The 25732-nt window shown below is 39.2% G+C and overlaps 1 protein-coding gene and 1 pseudogene across 1 annotated transcript in view; both read right to left on the bottom strand.

Annotated features, from left to right (window-relative positions):
• IL31RA (interleukin 31 receptor A) overlaps positions 1–25732 on the bottom strand; it is an 85686-nt gene that overhangs the window by 31143 nt on the left and 28811 nt on the right. The window contains exons 3-6 of the mRNA XM_064596937.1: positions 22428–22518; positions 7912–8029; positions 3932–4113; positions 1665–1816 (exon numbers count right to left, since the gene is read on the bottom strand). Of these exons, the coding sequence (XP_064453007.1) occupies positions 1665–1816; positions 3932–4113; positions 7912–8029; positions 22428–22518 (543 nt within the window). The remainder of the gene's footprint in view (positions 1–1664; positions 1817–3931; positions 4114–7911; positions 8030–22427; positions 22519–25732) is intronic.
• LOC123854424 (large ribosomal subunit protein uL22-like) lies at positions 8920–13536 on the bottom strand (annotated as a pseudogene).

The following is a 25732-nucleotide window of genomic DNA, read 5'->3' as shown; positions in this document are numbered from 1 at the left end:
AACTCTTTTTTTTTTAATATTCTATTTATTTATTCAACAGAGAGAGACGGAAAGAGAGGGAACAAAGGGGGGAGTGGGAGAGGGAGAAGCACGCTTCCCGATGAGCAAGGAGCCCCGACGCAGGGCTTGACCCTGGCATCATGACCTGAGCCGAAGGCAGACACTTAACAAAGGAGCCACCCAGGCGCCCCTGAATCAAATTCTTAAAACAGTCTTGAGATCCTTTGGCAGAGTGCTCATATGGTTCCATTTTATAAAACTCCTTAGAATAGGCAACAGGAAGATGGTCTGGAGACTGCTAAAATATGGTCAAATGAATGACAGCTTGGAGTTAGAAAACCTGGGCTCAGGTTTGCAACTTACAAACCTTGCAATCTTGGACAGGTGATTTAAGCTGTCTACATCACAGTTTCCTAATGTGTAAAAATAAGAATAGTGATGCCTCATTGACAAGATATATGCAAGAATTAAATAGTCTGGAGTATAAGAAGGCACTTTGCAACCCACACAGCATCAAACAAACCTAAGTCTTGCTATATGGCCATAGTGGGTATTTTTTTACAGTTTAATGCAGGGAGAGATGAATTTAAATGACCGTGCTGAGTGTTAAGTGCAGTGACAGAGGAGGAGCGCCTAGCTCAGGTTCTCAGAAGGAAATATGTCAGAACTGAGTTCTGAGACATGAACAGATTCAACAAGGTTTGAGGAAGGAGGAGAAGGGCAAAAGCAGAGACACAGAATAGTGAAACGACATAACATAAGGGAAACCAGCAATTTAGAAACACTAGAGAAGCAAGGGCAGGATGAAAGATGAGGTCAGAGGGATTGATAGGGGCCAGGTCTTGGAGGGTTAAGGATTTGGACCTTTCTCCATGGAAACGTTGGGTTGGTATATTTGGGTTTATAACTGATTGTGTTTGAAAGCTGAAAGGAGAAAGATACTATACAATGGAATACAACAATGAAAATGTATAAACTCCAGCATTATACAACATGGATGAACCTTAAAAGTACAATATTGAAAGAAGCCAAATATTTACAAAATACAAAATGTATGGATTCCTATCATATCATGTCTCAAACTATGTTGTTCAGGGATGCAGCTTTAAATGGCAAACCCATAATAAAAAGTGAAGAAGTATTTACCATGAAAAATCAAGATAAAAGCTCTAAGGAGGTATGGGGATTGTCTTCAGGAAAGGACAGGCAGGGGACCTCGGCATGCTATTTTGGACCTCCCTGGTTTTAACATAAGTGCTGACTTAATAATAATTCATTAAATGTAATATTTATGTTTTGTTCACTTTTCTAAATATAAGTCATATATCACAATTTCATAAAAGGTTGGAAAAGTAAAAAAGGAAATGGCCAAGCCATAGAATCTCTGGCCACCAACACATCTAGATACAAACCAGAGTGGAATGCAAAAGTAAATTTCTCACTTTTTAATATGTCCCTGTGTTCAGAATGCAATACGCCTAGAGTGAAACACTTATCCATTCTAAAAGGCCCAAGTGGGAAACTGGGAAGAAAAGTACTCACTGTTATTTTTTATTTTTTAAGGTAGAAAATGGGGGAAAAAAAGATTCCAGGTCAAAAAAAAGGTTATCAATAATTCTCTTCTTTGGGCCCGGTAATAGAAATATTGTAATGGCATAACTTACCCAGTGGGCACTATTTACTGTTCTGAATCGAAGAGTGTATTTTAAAGTAGATGAAAAAGGAGCCAACACAGGCCTTATCCATGTTATTTGAAGCATTCGTTTGATGCCCAAAACTGATTTCACACTGAAAATCTCAGGTGGTTCAATTTTCACTGAAAATAAAAATCATAAATTTCTCACATTTGCAAAAAGATCAGAAGGTGCTAATAACATCCATAAGAAACTGGAAAAAAAAAGAAAATTAGAAAGGAAATGATAATGCATATTTTGTAACTCGCCATATGCAGATGGCATTAAGAAGGCAGGGCAAAAGGAATGGTGCCACCCCCACTTCTCCCACCCACCCCCAACCAGAAAAAGGAATGGCCAGTGAGGAGAAGATACATTTCTATGATTTTTCTGCAAATACACCTTTTACTGATTGGTTCAGATCTTATGCCAAGAAGAAAGGAGGTCAAAAGAAAAGACTACACAGCTAGAAAATGGGCTGTTTCTCTTATCTCCACTCCCCTCAACCTCTCTTTCCTCGACCCCCAAAAGTGTCCAGTAGAAAGCACCTCTCATTTCCCTTGAACACTACAAACATTATCACTCAAAATCTCTCTCTTTCAAAAACGTAATATTTTTCTGGTTTTAAAAGTAGCATATGGTCATTCCAAAAAAATTTTTAAATATAGAAAAATACAAAGAAAAGTTTAAATCATCCATAATGCCATTAACCAGAGCCATTATAACATTCTGGTGTATTTCCAGGCTTTTATCCTATGTAAGTATTTGTATATTTTTTAAACAAAATTGATATTATGCCAAATAAAACCTTTGTCTTCTTAAATAACACTATTCATTCAACATATACCCTCTTGCATTAGAAATTCTAGAAACAATGAATTTAATAAGGTTGCAGGATATAAAATTAATATACAGAAATCTGTTGCACTTCTATACACTAGTAACGAAGTAGGAGAAAGAGAAATTAAGAAAACAATCCCACTTACAATTGCATCAAAAAGAATAAAATGCCTAGGAATAAATTTAAACAAAGAAGTGAAAGACCTGTACTCTGAAAACTATAAGACACAGATGAAAGAAATTGACGATAACGCTAACAACTGAAAAGACATACCATGCTAATGGATTGAAAGAACTAAAATTTTTTAAATGCCCATACTACCCAAAGCAATATACAGATTCAATGCAATCCCTATCAAAATAACAGCAACATTTTTCACAGAACTGGAAAAAAAATACTAAAATATGTATGGAACCACAAAAAACCCCAAGTAACCAAAGCAATCTTGAAAAACAAGAATAAAACTGAAAGTATCACAATCCAAGGTTTCAAGCTATACTACAAAGCTATAGTAATCAAAACAGTATGGCATGGGCATAAAAACAGACACATACATCAGTGAAACAGGATCGAGAGTCCAGAAAGAAACATAAACTTATATCATCAATTAGTATACAACAAAGGAGGCAAGAATATACAATGGGGAAAAGACAATCTCTTCGATAAATGGTTGGGAAAACTGGACAGCTACATGCAAAAGAATGAAACTGGACCACTGTCTCACAGCATGTACAAAAATAAACTCAAAATGGATTAAAGACTTAAACGTGAGACCTGAGACCATAAAACTCCTAAAGAAAACACAGGCAGCAATCTCCTGGACATCAGCCTCAGCAACATTTTTTTAGATATGTCTCCTCAGGCAAGGGAAATAAAAGCAAAAATAAACTATTGGGACTTCATCAAAATAAAAAGCTTTTGCGGAGTGAGGAAAATCATCAACCAAATGAAAAAGGCAATTTACTGGATGGGAAAAGACATTTGCAAATGATACATCTAATTAGGGGCTAATATCCAAAATATATAAAGAACTCATACAACTCAACACCAAAAAAACCCCACAATTTGAATTAAAAAATGGGCAGAAGACCTGAATAGACATTTTCCAAAGACAGAGGGCCAAGAGATACATGTAAAGATGCTCAACATCACTACTAATCAGAGAAATGCAAATTAAAACCACAAAGAGATATCACCTCATAGCAGTGAGAATGGCTAGTATCAAAAAAACAAGAAATAACAAGTATTGGTGAAGATGTGGAGAAAACAGAGCCTCATACATATCCACAGCCCTTGGTGTACCTACTATATCCTTGAGCCTTGAGTTTACTTTTGTGTTTGAATCTCTTCTGAGAAAAAGAGGGGAGGGGCTTATCTTTTAATAATAGAGTATATAAGAATAAAAAATGATACTTACTTATGGCATCTAAGTTCCAATGTGTTATATCAGATTTAATTATACCATCTGGATTTTGAGCTTCCACTTGAATGGTGTAATTATCTGGGTTTGTTATTGTTGGAGGAAGAAAGGAGCAAGAAGCATGATTTCCCCTTGTAGAATTATCAGTTGGGCAAATATCACTTTTATGTCCATAAGAGCTTTGAAGGAAAAAGCAATTCAACATGAGTTTAATACAGCAGTTTTGAAATAAAGCCATACTTAATATATTAAGCATGTATTTATTAGTTTCACTCTGGGTTTCTCTTGAGGTATATATCATCCCGAAGATGATGCCCGTCTCCAAATTCCCTCCTCATCTCTTCCAAGGAGAGATCAAAGTTACCCGCGTCTTGCCTGAGATGCTATGAGCCATGAAGACTTCCTTGGAACTCTGTAAGTCCATCAAAATCTATGCTTGTAACACATTTCCACTTGGTAAGAAATACTGACTAGGATCCTGAAAACCCCAGATTCTAGCCTTGAGACGTTATTCTTAAAAGAAAAATAAAATCAGTGAGGACTTGTTATATAAAGTATGGTAGATACATAAATAGAATTAAAAATATAGTTTTTAATACATCTAGAGTTATTGATATGGAAAGATGCCCATACTCTTATTGATGGTAAAAGAAAAAAAAGGATGTGTATTTTGTACAGACTAATCACATTTATATAAACATATATTTATATAACTATTCTTAGAGATGTCTGGAAAAGTATTCATCAAAATGTTAAAGTTGTTACCTTTGGTGGTGGAATTGCGAATGATTTTTTTACATTCTTTATATTTTTCAGATTGAATTTTTTACTACTGCCATATATTGTTTTCAGAAAGCTCATTAAATTTTTTTCCTAGACATATAGATAACTTAAATCCTATCAAGTTATAACTTAATGAAGACAAGTACAAAGATTGGTAGGAATCAGATGTGTGGTTATAGCCATAGTTCCCATGGCTGTGGGGATGAGGTAGGAGATGAAATAGGCAGAGAACACAAAAGGCCCCACTTTGCAAGATGCCAATGTTGGCTGGGGCTGGGGGCAAAGGAGCAGAACTTAAATGTATAGAATCATAGAATTTTGAAAGTAGAAAATTTATAGGCTTTCTATGGTTGTTGTACAATATAAAAACGGCCTCCAGAGCAATGTTGGGTCGTGGTTACAAGCATGAGCTCTGGAAGCTGACCAGGTTTGAATCCTGTGCCTTGGGCAAGTTTCCTAACCTCTCCATGCCTGAGTTTTCTCATCTCTAAAATGAGAATGGTAATGTACCTATAACATAGCACTGTTATGAGGATGAAATGAACTAATATACATAATATCAGCCACTTAGAAATGTTACTATCATTGTTATTAGTACTATTACGATAGCTGAATATTTTTGCCTTTATTCATGTTGTAACCTTTAAGAAATAAACTTTCTTCCCTTTTCTGCACCTCTAGGGCTCCTTCACATTTCAGTTCAAAAGTCACTACTTCCTTAAAGGGATCCCAACTCCTCTTATTGTTCCCCAAGGAAAAATCCCTTCTTATCATTTCTGAGCATCAGTAGGTTTTTTTGTTCATACCACTGACCCACCATCATCTGTCCTCAGGGTTGACCATCCACAAGAAATTCTCCCATTCTACCTGGAAGAGATATTCTCAGTGATAAACTGACAAAAGTACAAACCAGCCTGGGAGTCCTGGAGAGCCCAGCAAGCCTGAGGCCATCAACATGGATTGTATACAGGCCTAAGAACAGCTAGGCGTGGGGCACTAGTCAGTTAAGCATCCGACTTTGGCTCAGGTCATGATCTCAGGATCCTGGGATAGAGCCCCACGTTGGGCTCCCTGCTGAGCAGGGAGTCTGCTTGGCCCTTCTCCCCACCACAGCCTCTCCCCTCTCCTCCTCTCCCAGTCCCCCTCCCCACACTTGTGCTCTGTCTCTCTTTCAAATAAATAAATAAATAAAATCTTTAAAAAAAAAAAAAAAGAACACCCAGGCGTTTCCTACTTCTACATGACCAGTGGGTGAGAATAATGATAATACACGGGGAGTGATGCAAGGGGGAAATGACTCCTTAAAAGAGAAAAATAGGAGTACACTTACTGGTTTCCAGATTTTCGTTCTACTCGTACTTTCTATTAAACATTGGGCCTTGAACTGATGAGTCTTGGAGAAGAGAAGACACTTGGACCATGGGTTATTGGGCCTTTATCACTCTGATTTTCAGAAGCAGGGCTCAGCAAACTAGGCCTGCAGACCAAATACAGCCCATCTCCTCATATGGTGCATAACAACCATGGTTAAATGGTTGGGGAAAATACATAAAAAGAAAAATACTTTGTGGCATATGAAAATTATATGAAATTCAAATTTCAGTGTTCACAGATAGTTTTATTGGACAATAGTCCAGTCCATTGGTTTACATATTGTTTCGGCAGCTTTCCTGGTACAGCAGCAGTGATGTTAAATAGTCTCACAGAGACCCAATCTCCTCTAGGCCTAAAATATTTACTATCTGTCCCTTTATAGAAAAAGTTTCCTGGGATGCCTGGGTGGCTCAATCGTTAAGCGTCTGCCTTCGGCTCAGGTCATGATCCCAGGGTCCTGGGCTCGAGCCCCGCATCCGAGCCCCGCATCCGAGGCCCGCATCCGAGCCCCGCATCCGAGCCCCGCATCCGAGGCCCGCATCGAGGCCCGCATCGGGCTCCCTGCTCTGCGGGAAGTCTGCTTCTCCCTCTGCCTGCTGCTCCCCCTGCTTGTGCTCGCTCTCTCTCTCTCTGACAAATAAATAAATAAAAATCTTTAAAATAAAAAAAAAAGTTTCCTGACCTCTGTTTTAAATCATCTCTCTGATGTATCACTGATACATGAGTAATGCAAGGAATAGTGTTCGCTTTTATCTTTTTCTTCTACTGTAAAACATGAAGTAGACTTCCCTGATAACACTAGTTACCAATTTTCTAAGGAGTGGGGAAAAAAAGAATATGTATGAGATCTTGTATTTAAAAACAAAACAAAAACTTGGAATTACAGACTCTCTTTCTGAAATGGAAAAGATTTAAAGATCATCTTTCAATATTTCCTAATGTGGACTTCCTTATTCTTAGGGGAACATGAAGGACATAAAGGGTTTCATGAGCTATTTTCAAAATTTCAAAAAATTCCCTGCACAAACTCACTAAAACATCTAGCTTTTGGCTAGAATTATAATAAAAACTTTAAAATTTTTATTCTTATTAGAATGAAAAGGGATGCTTGAGGTAGTGAAAAATTTGGGAATCACTGTCCCGGTGGAACACTGTTTGACAGAGGTCACACAGCAAATTAGTGGCAGACTGAGAAAAATTTGCTCCTTAGTTCTGGGTTTATAACCCCACTTACTATAATTGGGTCCATGAAGAAGGAATAGTTTTATGACACATTCTGTTTTTTTTTTTTTAAAGATTTATTTATTTATTTGAGAGAGCGAGAATGAGAGAGAGTACACGAGAGGGGGGAGGGTCAGAGGGAGAAGCAGGCTCCTCGCTGAGCAGGGAGCCCGATGCGGGACTCAATCCCGGGACTCCAGGATCATGACCTGAGCCGAAGGCAGTTGCTTTAACCAACTGAGCCACCCAGGCGCCCCTTTATGACACATTCTGGAAAGAGGGCGAATATAGCTGAATATAGTAAATAAACAGATTTTTCCACTGTGCTTATAACTGGTGACTATTCTCAGCCAATTCAGTGCCTCTCAGAGAAGGTCATCATGAATCTACACCCCACCCCACCCCCCGTAGCTGCAGATCCTGTCACACACTTACAGCAGCCAAGGTGTCACCCCAGACACTGGGCGCAAATAGGGGTCACCCAGAAGCTGTAATGAAGAAAACGTTTCACTTCATAAGTGATTTGAATCCTGAATGAACCAGGAGCCTCTGCCTCCTTCCCTTACTCCCACTGATAGCACATAAACTCCCATACTTACTACGTTCTCTTCACTCTGTACCATGTATAACTGGCTTCTTTCTCTGGACTCCAGGTGCAGGTAAAATTTTCCTCATAGTAAAAGACACAGGAAATGTTCTCAGGCTTAGCTGGGAGAACTATATAAATACATACATACATACATACATACACAAATAAATATATAAGTAAATGCATACGAACGTACACACATACACACAGCGAGAGACACAATCATTTCATGAAAATAAGCAGATCAAAAGCTGGTCTTTCTTGGTTAGTTTATACATATTATAAATTCTCCCATTCAGGACCAAGGAAAGAATCTAACTCCCGCTCTTCAATTATTCCCCTTGAAGAACTAGATTTTTGCCTTTCAAAAAAATTATATTCTCACTCAAAAGCAACATTTGAGAAGCAAAAATCATTAAAATACCAGGCAAATATGAAGTGTTAGTGAAATACCAAGCAAAGCATCAAATGATGGAACCCGTCTGGGTAACTGGGCAATGGATGATATGTGGAAAAGGGAAAAACACAAAATGTTCAACTATGCCACACTTCAACCTTATGTATCAATAATTTTTCCCCAGAAGATTACAATAGGGAAAATTTCTGAAATATATTCATCTGTATTTCATAGCTTATAAATCTTGCTCTTTGCAGTTTCTCACCCAGTAACACCTATCCCTTCATAGGGAAAATAGATACAATCTAGAATATGGATCTAGACCCTGCAAGGGTCCAGAGATACAATCTATTGGTACATGCACTTAAAAAGGAAAAATTTTTCACATACCTATTGTTAAAATTTACAGTTTCCTTCCATCATAAATGTGGTCAACAACCTACAGTTGTATCATTACTTGTTACTTTGTCACCATTAAATGTCAGAGTATTTTCATATTTCAGTTGTTGCAGGTACCTTGATGTATCGATTAAGAAGCACATATAGTACTGTCACAAATTTGTTTCCTTAATACTTTCTTTTTCTCTTCTTATTTTTATTTGCATTTATTCTGTGCAGAATTTACTCCCAGGCCATAAGTTTTTGTTTCTTCAGTTTCTTCTGGGATATCTTTTTCTTCTGTGCAACCTCTTCTCCTGGTTTAGGAACAATCTGCTCTTGTTAAGTAAGGATCATCTCTATGTGGCAAGGAGAGCTCATGTATGGGTTCGTCCAACCATGAGCCCTGTACGTTCTGATGACTTGGGAGCTTTGTTCACCTGGATGTGCTCAGTGACCAGAGAACCGACATCTAAACCCTTAAGTTCAGCATTACTCTCTGCATTTTTAAGCATGTGCAGTAACAATTCAGCACTCTTCTTGGGCCACCGACCCTGTGTCCAGCCCCACTGTTTGGCCTGGGCACACCTACCAACTCCACAGAATGGCACACACTGCTTCTGCAAAGTGACGTCTTTCAGATACTTGGGGCTTTTCGGATCTGCAGACCCTTCATGGCCTGGGTAGTTTCACATATGCTCTTAAAGTGAACATGAAGATTTGAACCTCTTGATTTGCATGATTTCGTAGGGCTTTCTGGGTCAAGCAAATGGCAAGCTATTTTCAGAGGTCACCTCAGGCCGCTTAGGGGAAGAGGAAGAGCAGTGGCTCCTGGGAGAATTCCTGTTTCCTTAATACTTTGATAACATTCTTTCATTATATTTGAGTTCCTTTGTAATCCTATGTATACTATTTATGCACTTACACATATTGAGAAGTGGTCCAGATGTTTCACCAGATGCCCAAGGGGTTAATCATACATGCTCATGCATGCACATACACACATACATAATTGAGAACAAAGGCAATTTCAAACTAAGGGCAATGTTCAATTCTGAGACTCAAACTAACTTCTTTTTGAGTCTTTGGTAAAATCAGTCTTAAGAAGCAGGCTTTTTTTTTTTTAAAGATTTTATTTATTTATTTATTTATTTACTTACTTATTTATTTGACAGAGAGAGAGAGACAGCAAGAGAGGGAACACAAGCAGGGGGAAGGAGAAAGGGAGAAGCAGGCTTCCCCTTGAGCAGGGAGCCCAATGCAGGGCTTGATCTCAGGACCCCGGGACCATGACCTGAGCAGAGGGATCATGACCTGAGCCTAAGGCAGATGCTTAACGACTGACCCACCCAGGCACCCCAGAAGCAGGCATTTTTGAGAGAGGAAGACAACTTAGGTTAACTTTACATATCAAAGCAAAGCTCTAATCTATCCAGGAAGAAAGCCCCTACCAGACAAGAAATAGGAAAAAGCCCATCACTTCTAGCAAGTAAAATACTGATGGGGGTGGGTAGGGAGACAATGAAAGTAAGAGTAAGGAGCTCAGATGTCAGTGTTCTTGATAGAGCAGTAGAAACACGCAGATGGATCTGTGAAACTAGATCATCTGGGCTGGTGACTTACTTTACCAAGCACAGCCTGGGGCAGGTCACAAGCCTTTAGCCTAAAAGAAGGCTCAAGTTACACTCAGCTTCAACTCCAACATAATGCAGAAGTCCTAACACTGCAATGGCACAGCTCTTCAGAGAAGCCCCACACAGGCAAGTGTAGCATCCTGGGATCCAGAAGTCCCTGGTATCTCAGGGTGGGGAGTGGGTATAGATGTGTGAGGTTGGTCCAAGCCTGGGATTCAGATGAAGAGACTGCTATGCACAGGGGACTTCAGAACCACAGGAAAACAAATGGGACATGAACTTCAGGAATAGGTGCCAATATGATGCCCCAAAGTCTAGGCAAAGCCAGCTGTCCTGCAAAGGAGGCATAAGACCAAAGCAGGCAGTCCAGAGAAGACCAGAAGGCAACACAAAGACTTTCTTACATGGATTCACAATCCCTTGCCAGAGGTTCTTCATTCAGTCATATAAACCCTGCTCATGTACCCAGACACCATCTTAAAAAGGAGCAGGAGAAAGGCAGGAACTCTGGAAGGTGGGCATTTACTCCAGAGGGACTGAATTAGCTAAAAAACACTATAAACCATAGAAAATGAGCTAATGTTAACAAATAAGAGTGCTACCCACTCCCTCCTCTTCTTCAACCCTGCCTGGCTTTCCAGGGGAGAAGGAACTTTTGGAATTGATTGGCTTGATCATAGACTATAAGGATGTTATATTTTCTCTGCACACCTAACTAATACTGTATTTATTTCACCTCTGTCAGAGGTATTACCTTCTAACGAAAAAGCAATAGTAAACGGTTCTATGAAATGAGCATTATCCACAGGGGAAAAGTAGCCCCTGGAAATGATAAATAAGAATGAGGGAGATTCTAGAGGGGAGGGGGGTGGGAGGATGGGTTAGCCTGGTGGTGGGTGTTGAGGAGGGCACATTCTGCATGGAGCACTGGGTGTTATATGCAAACAATGAATCATGGAACACTACATCAAACACTAATGTTGTAATGTATGGGGATTAACATAAGAATAAAAAAAAAAAGAAAAGAAACTCTTAACTATAGAGAACAAACTGAGGGTTGAGGAAGGGAGGTGGGGGGGGATGGGCTAGATGGGGGATGGGTACTAAGGGGGGCACTTGTTATGATGAGCACTGAGTGTTATATGTAAGTGATGAATCCCTAAATTCTATACCTGAAACCAATTTTACCATATATGTTAACTAACTAGAATTTAAATAAAAACTTGAAATTAAAAAAAAAAAAAAAGAATGTGGGAGAGCTAGGTGCCTACATGTTGTGTCAACACTTCCAGCTCTTTCTTGAGAAGTTGCCTTCCTCTGAATGCTGCACCCCATCCTTTTTTTTTAAGAGTTTATTTTTATTTCATTTGAGAGAGAGAAAGAGAGAACAAGCAGGGGGGAGGGAGAAGCAGGCTCCCTGCTGAGCAGGAGCCCAACATGGGGCTCGATCCCAAGACCCTGAGATCATGAGCCGAGCTGAAGGCAGACGCTTAACCGACTGAGCCACCCAGGCCCCACTACTGCTGCACCCCATCCTTGAAGCACACATTAGTTAGCAGTGAAGTCAAAGATTTTCTATCTTGTGCTGTTGGGAAGATGGCAGAGTAGGACCCTCACCTCGTTCCACAGATACAACTAGGTAACATTCACATCAGCTTGAATATTCCAGAAAAAGACCCAAAGACTGACAGAACAAACCCCACAAATAAAGTAGAGAAAAGGCCACATCGAAGAAGGCGGACATGCGATTTGAGACCTAAAGGGACTGGGGCCACCCACAAACAGGAGGGAGCTGGGAGTACAGTGAAAGGCAAGAAACAGACAATCACACTGGGGACTCAAAATGGGGAAGACGAACCCCCATAACATTTGGCTTTGAAAACAAGAGGGGCCTGATTTTGTGAGTTCTTACAAACTGTAGGACTCCAAGCCTGGAATTCTTAAAATAAGGTGTTCGGCTCTAGGAAAGCTCTGTGGGCATTAGGAAGCTGAGTCCTCACCCTTTAAGAGGCAGCATGATGGGGGCGCCTGGGTGGCTCAGTCGTTAAGCGTCTGCCTTCGGCTCAGGTCATGATCCCAGGGTCCTGGGATCGAGCCCCACATCAGGCTACCTGTTCCGCGGGAAGCCTGCTTCTCCCTCTCACACTCCCCTTGCATGTGTTCCCTCTCTCGCTGTCTCTCTCTCTGTCAAATAAATAAATAAAATCTTAAAAAAAAAAAAAAAGAGGCAGCATGACAAGCAGCCTAAGCAGATACAGTGAAGAACCAGCAGTTTGAAAACCACTGGGTGGCAGGGGTTCCTGTGTGGATCAGTCACTTGGGTGTCTGACTCCTGATATCAGCTCAGGTCATGATCCCAAGCCCTGTGTCCAGCTCTGCACTCAGTTCAGAGTCTGCTTCAGATTCTCTCTCTCTCCTCTCCCTCAACCCCTCCCCACCCCTTGCGTGCTCTCTAAATAAATAAATAAATAAAATCTTAAAAATAAAAAAAAAGGAAAGAAAAACACTGGTGGCAAATGGGAGGGGGAGTGATTTACTCATTACAGACTATGTCCTGGAGAGCTATGGATCTCAGAAAGACACCTCCAGGAACAAAGGAGTTTGTAGGCACAATTTCCCATCCCGGTCCACCAGCAGAAACACAAAGCCGCCTGTGGGAACCAGTACTTTGCCCACACTCCCTACCTAACTTGCTTGCATCAAGCCCCCCACCCCATGCTTCAATGTATCTGCCTTTTCCAGTCACACTTGCCTCGGTCCCAGCAATGTGGATCCCCTCCCACAGAAGATCAACACAAACCTCACCAGCACTGCCTCTTCTGACCTGTGCCTTTTGCAGAGCCTTGGTCTTGGTGGTGGCGGGCTCTGCAGAAGCCTGAGGCCTTGTTAAAAGTGCAAGACCTTCCCACGTGCCCTCTGCAGATCCACTTAGGCTGGCCAGTACCAATAGCAGCAGCTCCAGGTCTCAATTAGCGAACAGACCAGAGTGTACCTTGTTTAAATACAGGCCACAACTGTCGGGAACCAAACACTACCCACAACAGGCAAAGAGAGCCACTGCAGACAACTGAACTGAAGCAAAAAGAGACAAGAACACAAGACACATGCAACACCCAGAGGAGAAACTCCCTGAAGGACTAGGTCCTGGGGAGCAGGGGACAATGCACTGTAGGGTACTTCAGGACCTCTTCTTCCTAAAGCCATTACCTTCAAGAACAGGAGACATAGCTGACTTTACACAGAGAAATAGACAGACAGTTACAAAAAATGAGAAGTCAGAGAAATATATCCAAGTGAAAGAATAGGACCAAACCACAAAAAAGACCTAAGCAAAACAGACAAAGGTAATATACCTGACAGAGAATTTAAAGAATGATCATAAAGATACCCATTAGACTGGAGAAGAGAGTAGAGGACATCAGCAAGACACTTAATTAAGAGATAAAAAAGAATCAATCAGAGATAAAGACCACAATAAATGAAATTAAAAATACACTTGATGGAATAAGTAGCAGGCTAAACGAAACAGAGAAATAATGACCTGGAAGACAGAGTAATAGAAAGTAACCAAACTGGGCAAATGAGAGGAAAAAAATTATGAAACTTGAGAATAGTCTAGAGAACTCAGTGACTCCATCAAGTCTGAAAAAAATACTCGCATTTAGGGAGCCCAGAGGAAGAAAATAGAGAAAAGGGGGCAAAAAATTTATCTGAAGAAATAAGAACTGAAAACTTCCAAGAGGCACAGAGTGCCCTTTGTAGATCCAAGAGGTACAGAGACCCACATGGAACATTCTCCAGAATAGATCACATATTAGGCCACAAGACAAGTCTCAAAAAATTCAAAAAGATCGAAATCACAGATAGCATTCATTTTTTCTGACCACAACACTATGAACTAGAAGTGAACCACAGGAAAAAATCTGGAAAGACCACAAATTCACAGAGGTTAAATAACATGCTGCTCAACAATGAATGAGTCAAACAAGAAATCAAAAGAAGAAATAAAAAATTACATGGAAACAAATGAAAATGAAAACAGAATGGTCCAAATCTTTGGGACACAGCAAAAGTGATTCTAAGAGGGAAGTTTATAGCAATACAGGCATGCTTCAAGAAGCAAGAAGAGTCTCAAATAAACAACCTAATCTTACACCCAAAGGAGCTAGAAAAAGAACAACAAATGAAACCCCAAACCAGCAAAAAGAAGGAAATAATAAAGATTAGAACAGAAATAAATGATATAGAAACTAAAAAACAGTAGAACACATCAATGACCAGGAGCTGGTTCTTCAAAAAGATCAGTAAAATTGATAAACCTCTAGCCAGACTCATTAAAAGAGAAAGAGAGAGAGAGAGAGAGAGAGAAAGGGCTCAACTAAACAAAATCACAAATAGAAGAAATAACAACCAACACTACAGAAAGATAAACAAATGTAAAAGAATGTTATGAAAAATTATATGACAACAAATTGGACAACCTAGAAGAAATGCATAATTTCCTAGAAACATAAAACTACTAAAACTGAAACAGGAAGAAATAGAAAATCTGAATAGACCCATTACTAGAAAGTAAATTGATTCAGTACTCAAAAAACTCCCAACAAACAAAAGTCCAGGACCAGATAGCTTCACAGGCGAATTCTACCAAACATATAAAGAAGAGTTAATACCTATTCTTCTCAAACTATTCCAAAAAATAGAAGAGGAAGGAAAATTTCCAAATTCATTCTATGAAGCCAGCATTACCTTAATACCAAAACCAGATTAAGAATCCACCAAAAAAAACCTACAGGCCAATATCTCTGATGAATATAGATGCAAAAATCCTCAACAAAATACCAACAAAGTGAACTCAATGATACATTAAAAGAAGTTGTTCACCATAATCAACTGGTATTTATTCCACGGTTGCAAGGGTGGTTCAATATTCTCAAATCAATCAGTGTGATACATCACATCTATAAGAGAAATTATAAAAATGATATGATCATTTCGATAGATCAGAAAAACCATTTAACGAAGTATAACCCGTTCATAATAAAAACCCTCAACAAAGTAGGGACAGAGGGAACATACCTCAATATGACAAAGGCCTTATATGAAAAACCCAGAGCCAACATCATAGTCGTGGGGAAAAGTTGAGAACATTTCCCTAAGGCCAGGAACAAGACAAGGATGTCCACTCTCACCACTTTTATTCAATATAGTACTGGAAGTCCTAGCTACAGCAAGCAGACAACAAAAAGAAATAAAAGGCATCCAAATTAGTAAGGAAGAAGTAAAACTTTCACTATTTGCAGATGACATGACACTATATACAGAAAATGCTAAAGACTCCACCAAAAAACTACTAGAACTGAAATTTGAATTCATTAAAGTCTCAGGATACAAAATCAACATACAGAACTCTGTTGCATTTCTATATATTAATAATGAAGTAGCAGAAAGAAAAATTAAGAAAGCAATCCCATTTACAATTGCACCAAAAAAAATAAAGTACCTAGGAATAAACTTAACTAAAGAGATGAAAGACCTATACTCTGAAAACTATAAGACATTGATGAAAGAAATTGAAGATGACACAAAGAAATGGAAAGACATTCCATGCTCATAGACAGCAAGAAAAAAAATTCTTAAAATGCCTATACTACCCAGAGCAATCTACACATTTAAAGCAATCCCTATCAAAATACCAACAACATTTTTCACAGAATTAGAAAAAACACTCTTAAAATTTGTATGGAACCACAAGGACCCCAAAGAGTCAAAGCAATTTTGTTTGAAAAAAAAAAAAAAAGCAAAGCTGGAAGCATTACAATTTCAGACTTCTAATTATACTACAAAGCTGCAATAATCAAAACAGTATGGTACGAGCACAAATATAGACACATAGATCAGAACAGAATGGAAAACCTAGAAATAAACCCACAATTACATGGTCGATGTAATTGACAAAGCAGGAACAAATACCCAATGGGAAAAAGGCGGTCTCTTCAACAAATGGTTTTGGGAAAACTGGACAGCAAGATGCAAAAGAATGAAACTGGACCACTTTCTTACACCACACACAAAAATAAATTCAAAATGGATGAAAGACCTACATGTGAGACCCGAAACCATAAAAATAGTAGAAGAGAGCACAGGTAGTAATTTCTCTGACATCAGCCGTAGCAACATTTTTCTAGATATAGCTCCTGAAGCAAGGGAAATAAAAGCAAAAACAAACTATTGGGACTTGATCAAAATAAAATGCTTCTGCACAGCAAAGGAACAAGCAACAAAACCAAAAGACAACCCACTGGATGGGAGAAGATATTTGCAAATGACATCTCTGATAAAGGGTTATTATCTAAAATATATAAAGAACTGACACAACTCAATGCCCAAAACACAAATAATCCAATTTAAAAATGGGCAGAAGACATCCAGATGGCCAACCAACCCATGAAAAAATGCTCAACTTCACTCATCATCACACCTGTCAGAAGGGCTAAAATCAAAAACAGTTTTGGTGAGGATATAGAGAAAAAGGAACCCTCTTGCACTGTTGGTGGAAATGCAAGCTGGGAATGCCACTGTGGAAAACAGTATGGAGTTTCCTCAAAAAGTTAAAAATAGAACTATCCTACAATCCAGTAATCACACTATTGGGTATTTACCAAAAAAAATATAAAACACTAATTCAAAAGTATACCTACACCCCTATGTTTATTGCAGCATTATTTACAATAGCCAAGATATGAAAGCAGCCCAAGTGTCCAATGATAGATAAGTGGATAAAGAAGTGGTATATATATACAATGGTATATTATTCAACCATAAAAAAGAATGAAATCTTGCCATTTGCAACAACATGGATGGAGCTAGAGAGTATAATGTTAAGCAAAGTAAGTCAGAGAAAGGCAAATACCATATGACTTCACTCGTATGTGGAATTTAAGAAACAAAACAAATGAGCAAAGGGAAAAAAGAGAGAGACAAACCAAGAAACAGACTCTTAGAAAATAAACTGATGGTTCTAGAGGGGAGGTGGATAGGGGATGGGTGAAATAGGTGATGGGGATTAAGAAGGGCACTTGTGATGAACACTGGGTGATGTATCGATGTGTTGAATCACTATACTGTTCTCCTGAAACTAATATAACCCTGTATGTTAACTACATTGGAATTAAAATAAAACAATTTTTTAAAAAGATTTTTTATCTTTACTACTTGCATGCTGAAAATTATGACAAAGTAATCTCTAAGTCCAAATGCTTAAAAAGACCAAGGAACTGGACCTGAACCAAATAATACTGCATGTTACATTGGGATTGGAAGCTAGACCAGTAACGCATTCCTCAAAACACAAACATATTCCACAGCAGGAACATACAAAACCCAACAAGGCGGTGAACCAAAGTCAGCCCATAATATCCCCAAAGGAATAATCTTCACACTTAGCAACTCACTCTGCCTTCATGACTCAGAGATGATAGCAGTGTGCTCACATGTGTGTGTGTGCATGTGTGTGTGTGTGTGTGTTTACACGTGGGTTAGTCTTTAGTCCTTTGGACAAGTTTTTTTTTTTAAATATTCATTAAATATTAGCTTGCCCCTTACTTCACTTCACACATTTCACTTATACCCATCACACTAACTCTTAGCAGGATTTCAAAGTTAAGCCTTTCCTGCAGAACAAGGAAACAAGAAGTTTTTCCTTGTATCCCCAGAATATTCTTTGGTCTTGTGCTATTCTCATTATGGCCTCCTACAGTCGTATTTTATTTCCTTTTCATTCTTACTTTGTCTTGCATTGGCTGAATCCAGAGCCAGCCACAAAAACCAATGTAGAAACAGATCCTTATGGATTCAAAGGTACCCTGGTCAAAACTCAGTGTCTTGTCTTTCCCAGTCTTCCCTGAATACCTCCCTTTACTCCTTCAGAAGCTTTAATTTATATATATATAAAGCCGTAAGTCAGAAAATGAGTTAAAACATCTGGCGCCCAGAACCAGAACAATCTGGTTCCCCAGGTATCAGGAAAAGAGAAAATAGTTTTTAAAATGATTTTCCAGGGGCGCCTGGGTGGCTCAGTCATTAAGCGTCTGCCTTCCACTCAGGTCATGATCCCAGGGTCCTGGGATTGAACCCTGCATGGAGCCCTGCATGAAGCCCCACATGGAGCCCTGCAACAGGCTCCCTGCTTGGCAGGGGCCCTGCTTCTCCCTCTCCCACTAGCCCCCACCCCGCTTGTGTTCCCTCTCTCACTGTCTCTCTCTGTCAAGTAAATAAATAAAATCTTTTTAAAAAATGATTTTCCATTCCACATGAGCTTATTAATGGAGCTACATTTGTCTTGTCCTTACTGCTTGGAATATGGCAAGAAAGCAATATTCTTATAGAGATATTGGTGTAGGAGAAGAAAAAATTCCTATTCCTTCTACCTTCCTAGGTTCTGCAGCTAGGGCCTTATAAAATAAAACTAACAAAAAACAGATTAAAAAGAAAAAAACAGTTTATTAATGCATGCAGCACATATCATGCAGGAGAAACCTCAATAAAGAGTAATTCAAAGAGGTGGTTAGATCATGGGCTCACATAGCATCTTAACAAAAATACAATAAATTTGTGCAGAAGAGACAGGACAAAGGAAAAGGAATTTAGGTTTCCAAGGGTAGCAAACTGCAGGAAGGTAAATACGTGTGGGAAACTAATGCAGTAGGCTTCATTTCTGCATCTGTTGAATCTCATCTGCCTCCACATCAAAATAATCCCCATGTCAAAGTAGTATATTTTGGAATGGAATATTTTAATCCTTTAACCTAGTATTACAGAAGAGATCTGTGATAAATAAAATGTGCATTCAGAAGTATTTCCAGTGCTCATCAATATCTCCCCTTCTTGGATATACAGCAAGATTTTATTTTCTTGCACCCTTGAAATTAGGCATGGCCATGTGACTTGCTCTGGCCAAATGAGAGAATCATTTAAGTTCTGGTACATGATTCTCCTTTCTCTCCTTCCTGTGTTCCTGCACACCCTGCAAATCCATGCTGAGATGATAGTGTCTTAGGATGGTAGAACCTTCATCACCCTGGGCTCCTGCTTACCTCCTGCTGTTTTAAACACTGAGATATGGGGCTTGTTTATTTTTACAGCATAAACAACTTTCCCTGACTAATGTAAAAAATAGACAGTCTGCTCTGAAAATCCAGGATTCTAAGACTTGGGAGAAGAATTCACTTTATCAGTAGTTTTCTCTCTTCATGTGTCCTCATGACATTCGAATTCTGCGTATGTATCTCAGGTCATTTGAGATTAGTTTTATCACAATTAGGGGGTTGAGAGGAACTGGAATAAGAAGGAACCAGATGAATAAACAATACTAGGCTTCACTTTGACTTACTTGCTTTACTTACAATTACATTTCTGCCTGTTGTCTGGTGTGACCCTGCACGTATGAACTGCTTTTACTTTACATAATGGAACCACCACAATTCTCAAAGCCTATACAGCTCTCATCCTCCCTTTCCACTTGTTGGAAAACAGGGCGCTGATTTTAAGTCTTATCCATTATCTCTAGTTAGAATATCAGCTCTTCGGGGCGCCTGGGTGGCTCAGTCGGCTAAGCGGCTGCCTTCGGCTCAGGTCACGATCCCAGGGTCCTGGGATCAAGCCCCGGGTTGGGCTCCCTGCTCAGCGGGAAGCCTGCTTCTCCCTCTCCCTCTGCCTGCCACTCTGCCTACTTGTGCTGTCTTTCTCTCTGTTAAATAAATAAATAAATAAATAAATAAATAAATAAAAAGAATATCAGCTCTTCATCTGAAGACTGTTACATGTGATAGAGCACAAAGGGCACTTCATCTCTGTTATACTTTTTATAAAAACCCAGGAGTACTGACAAGTACTCAAGAGTGTTAAGGTCATGAGAAACAAGGAAAGACTAAGAAACTATCACAGACCACAAGAAACAAGGGAGATATGACAATGCAATGCAATATGGCACCATGAATTTGATCTTGGAACAGAGAACATTAATGAAAAAAACTAGTGAAATCCAAATAAAGTCTGGAATTTAGTCTACAATAATGTGTCGATATCACTTTCTTAGTTTGGGCAAATGTATTATAAGATATTAACAATGGGGGAAACTGGATGAGGGGTATACAAGAACTCTCTGTACTGTCTTCACAAATTTTCTATAAATCTAAAACAATTCAAAAACAGAATTTTTATTTTTATTTATTTTTTTACTTATATATATATATATTTACTTATATAGATTTTATTTACTTATTTGTCAGAGAGAGAGAGTGAGAGCGAGCAGCAGGCAGAGGGAGATGCAGGCTCCCCGCTGAGCAGGGAGCCCAATGCAGGACTCAATCCCAGGACCCTGGGATCATGGCCTGAGCCGAAGGCAGACGCTTAACTGCCTGAGCCAACCAGGTGTCCTGCAGAATTTTTATTTTTTAAAAATAGACAACTGAAGGATAGACTTACCATTTGTGCATATCTATCCTTCCACCACATCTTCAAAAAAAAAGCCATAACTATATTCCTATGTTTCTAAAAATAACTGTTTCTCCTACATCTAGAAATAAGGGGAAATATTCATTAACCTTCCTCTAAGAAAGATAAGGAGAATATTCTTGCTTATGAGAGTATTCTCCACATGCAAAAAGAACATTTTTCAAAATTCATTGTTCTTGATCTCCCTTCTTCCCTATGTGCTCATATCACCTAGAGCTGTTGCAAAATTAGTGTTTTGAAAAATGTCTCTAAAGAGAAGAAGGGCAGGGCTGATCGAGACCTAGGGAAGGATATTCTAAAAGGGAAGTCAGGTGGAAACTGGAACCAGTTGTGTAGGACATGGTATAAGTAAAAGGTAATAAGAAGAGAAGAAGCCAGAGATAGAAGACAGAAAAGGTAAGTTGAGCAGAAGGGTGAGTTGATAGGAGCCATGATGCATATAACTTCAACTGTAAATTGCATAACTGGGACCAGTTTTTGGTTTCTGAGCTGGCCAGGAGAGGCTAGATGAGACAGAGAGATATAGGCCTACCTACCCATAGTGTCTATAAAACTCCTAAGCACCACAGGTATACCCTAGTGGGCTACAAGGCAGGCCATGCCAGGGGAGAGGTCTGGAAGACATTATCTGTGGGTTATGACTGCCTCTTGGTCACCCCCAATTACTACATGTTACGGTCTTAATTATATATGGCCAAATTAATATGCTGAAGCCCTAACCCCCATTTACCTCAGAAAGTAACTCTATTTGGAAACGGTTGGAGATGGGTTTTTAAGGAGGTAGTAGTTAACCCAAGGCCATTAGGGTAGGCCCTAATCTAATCCGACTCGCGTTCTTAGAAAAGAAGGAGATTAGGACACACAAAGGGATGACCATACAAAGAGGAATGTCATTTATGCACCAAGGAGACAGGTGTCAGGAAAACAACTCTATGGACACTTTGATCTTGGACTTCCAGTCTCCAGAACTATGAGAAAATAAATTTCTGTTCTTTAAGCCACTCAGTGTGTAGTAATGAGAGCCCTAGCAAACTGGTACATTACGTGATGTCTTCTCTACATTCCGAGTAACCAATCCCCACTTTTCCTCTCTGGTCTTTATTTTTTTTAATATAAGATGCAATCAAAGTAATGGATAATAAATATCCTAATATGGATATTAGACCCAAAGTCTTAAGTTGGACCGTTCTAAAAATGCGTCATTTCATCATTTCCCTTTATATCCTTGGAAATTATTGAAAATACTGTGAAAGTCATGTATTTTTGTTTTTATATGTGTGTTTTACGTGAAACAGCTGCTCCTAACATAAAAACTATTGAGATAAGAACTTACTACCACACTAAAACAGTGGATCTGGGCCTTTTGGGAGGTCATATCTCCTTCTGAAAATACGATAGGACATCTTGCCAAATTTGCACACACATATGTATACATCAACAGGCACACACCCATCTACAGAAATTCAGGGAGTTCACAAACCCCCTGTTGCTCATCCACATATGCCCAAGCTCCAGGAGTCTCTTTGCACTCAGATTCATAGTTCTTGTCCAAAGAAGTTAGTAAGAATCACATAATCCATAAAAGGGCACCTGTAAACCTACCTGCCAGGCTGAATTTGCAGAGTAGAAGGAACATCCACAGTGCCCAGGCCCACATTGTCCCCAGGTTAATGCAGGCAGGCTGAGGAGAGAACTGAAAATGTCATCAGTCAAAAGTTAGTTTCCTATCTCTTTTAAACAACTCTATTTCCAGTGATAGATTCTGGGGGTTTTAAGGAAGAATCCTTTATTTTTTTTAAAATTTTTTTCCTTATTTTATATTTTTGGCTATCATCACATAGATCGCTTTACAATTACTTCATCAGCCCCAGTCATCATTTAATTTGTCCATAATTCATTCCACTATGTAATATGAAAAGTACACCAGCCACCAAGAAATAAAGTACTGTGAGTCATATAGATCTGAGACCATCATCTGTTCTCTGCCTCAGGCCCTAGCACTGTGGCCAAATGGAATGACTCCTAATTTCCACAAAGTGCCATGGTATTTCACATCCCTTATTCCTCTTATTCCTCTAAGTAAGTACCTACTGATACAAGATAGACATACAATATTGTTAATGGACTTAATTAGAACAAAAAGGCTACTGACTCTTTATCTCATCCCATAGAGAGATGGTGGGATAATCTAGAGTTAAAGCAAATGAAAAAGCAATAACTCATTTCTGGAAAAAAAAAAAAAAGGACTCCAAATTTCATCTGACAGATCATTATAGGAAAAAAGAAACAGTTCTCAACAAAATAAATCATTTGAGAAAAAAATCACATGCATCATTTCTGGAGAAAACCACCAGGATAAAATGTTCTCACCAGGATAAAATTGAAACATCTTATTAATTGAAAATGCCTATGGCAATAAAGCAGAATGAAAACTTGATTTAAATGAGTATAAAATAAAGGGAAATTTTTAAATTTTTTAATGAAGAATAAGTGTGTTCTTCAAAATTAATCATAACACCAATAGTATTTGTCAGTGCCTAATTATTCAGAACATCGTCTTAATTTTCTCCATTTCTTAGCTGGAAGACATACCTTTACACTAGTTCTAAAAGCATTCTGGAAAGGCAGGGAGGTCCAACCATGAAAACTCTATAAAAGCTATGAATCTCAAATTCTCAATAAATAAATAATTATGGATGTGAAAGCTAAATTATTCTGACATGGGGTTTTATTTTTTAAAATCTTATCAATATTAACTGTTGAATAAAACATTTTAAAATTAATGGAAATTACTGTTTGCCTCCTTTAAAATGAGAATACTCATCTATTATTTGTGAATTTTAAAAAAATCCTTCTCAAAAAAATCAACAGTATTAAATCATACTCAGAGACAAAATTAGAAAAATTGCAGTAGTTGGAGAGGGGCATTCTAGAAGATGACACTGCCTAAGTGTTCTAGCCCTGGCACCCCCTTGAATCAGCTGGTGACCTCAGGTATTCTCTTATTCATTTAGCAGTGTCCCAGCCATACATTAGGTGCTTGGAATAAAAGATAATCCTGTCCCCAACTTCACTGTAGTTCAATGGTTTTTAACAAGGAGAAGGGAGTCAGAGGATGGGGAGGATGCAAAGTAAGCTACTGTTACTAATGGCTCTGTATCATATCCCTCCAAATGGGTTTGAGAAGAAAAAAAGTTTGAGAACCATGGATCTACTTGCAGAGACAGAAGCGTGGATACTAATAGCAAATATCACATGGTAAGTGCTGTAATTATAATAGTGCAACAAGAGTACAAAGCATCTGAGACAAATGAGCCAAAGACTATGGAAAGCCAACAAGTGGTGCTAAATAATGATGCCCCTCATTCTACCACTTTCCTGCCCTCTAGTGCCTTTTCCCTTCCCCTCACACACCAGAGGACCATCACAAAGTGATTGCTTGTGGGTAGTGAACATGAACAAATCTGAGGTGCCTCCGAGGAACTTAGCAATAAGTTCAAATGGGAGTTTAACTAGCAAAATCTGTGTACGAAGGCCATCCTAGTTATTTTTGGGAGTAAATCAGGGGGTAAATATGCAGTTGTAGAACTTGGGTTCACTCTAAACTCCAGGCAAGGAAATCTGGGCATAATCTCAGACAGGTGGATCTGGAAAATCATTATCACTTAGTTGCAGGGAACTACTTGACTAATTGTATCTCAAATAGAAGGAGACTGTGAGAATACAAACAACAAGTCTCCTCAGACTTTAAAATGTTGATGGTTAAAAAAAGAAGTTGGCCAAGCTTATCAGTACTATCTCCTGGAGGAAATGATGAAATTTCCTGGTACTGGAACAAGGCAACCCATCAGACCTAACCACAGTCTTGATGAAAGAAAACTCAAAACCAAAAATCTCCACCATTGCTGTGAAGCCTTCTTTGATGATTAATTTAGGGGAGGAAACCCTGAACAAGGGACGTGAGTCATTAGACAGACTACCCTTGGGGCACCTGGGTGGCTCAGTCTGTTGCACAACCAACTCTTAGTTTCGGCTCTGGTAATGATCTCAGGGTTGTGAGAGGGAGCCCTAAGTCGGGCTCCATGCTCAGCAGGGAATCTCCTTGAGGATTCTCTCCCTCTGCCCCTTCCCCCACTCATGCTCACTCTCATTCTCTTGCTCTCTCTTTCTAAAATAAATCTTTAAAGACAAGAATCCCCCCACTCCCTTTGAGCACAGTAAAGGTGTCACCTGTTCTCTGGACAGTAGTCATATTCTTAGTGCCTCTTCTAATGAGACAATTCGAATTCATGTTTAAAATCTGGGAAAACCCTGAAGGAATTTTGCGACCATCCCTCCTTTGTTAATGAAGCAACTTTTACACAAGACGGACCTTATATTAGTGCATCCTCTGATGGCACTGTAAAGATCTGGAATATGAAGACAACAGAATGTTCAAATACCTTTAAATCCCTGGCAGCACTGCAGGGACAGATATCATGGTCAACAGTGTGGTCCTGGTTCCTAAAAACCCAGAGCACTTTGTGGTGTGCAACAGATGAAATAGAGTGGTCATCATGACCATGCAGGGTCAGACTGTCAGAAGCTTCAGCTCTGGTAAGAGAGGTGGTGGTGATTTTCTTTGCTGCGCCCTCCCTCCCCGTGGTGAATGGATCTACTGTGTAGGGGAGGACTTTGTGCTCTACCGTATTAACACAATCACTGGCAAACTGCAGAGAACTGGGACAGTTCACGAGAAAGATGTGATTGGTATTGCACATCAGCCTCATCAGAATTTGACTGCTACCTACAGTGAGGATGGACTCCTAAAGCTCTGGAGACCCTAATTCCATTTTTTTTTTTTTAAACTCGCTGAGAGCATGTACTTAAGTGAAGACATATTCATGTATTGCTTTTTTTTTTTTAGG

This window comes from Mirounga angustirostris, unplaced genomic scaffold (assembly GCF_029215605.1).
Source record: "Mirounga angustirostris isolate CCGP_5_RB_7025 unplaced genomic scaffold, mMirAng1.0.hap1 SCAF_7, whole genome shotgun sequence".
Classification (NCBI taxonomy): Eukaryota; Metazoa; Chordata; class Mammalia; order Carnivora; family Phocidae; genus Mirounga; species Mirounga angustirostris.
The sequence above is the reverse complement of the archived record's forward strand: the minus strand, read 5'-3'. Positions and strand labels throughout refer to the sequence as shown.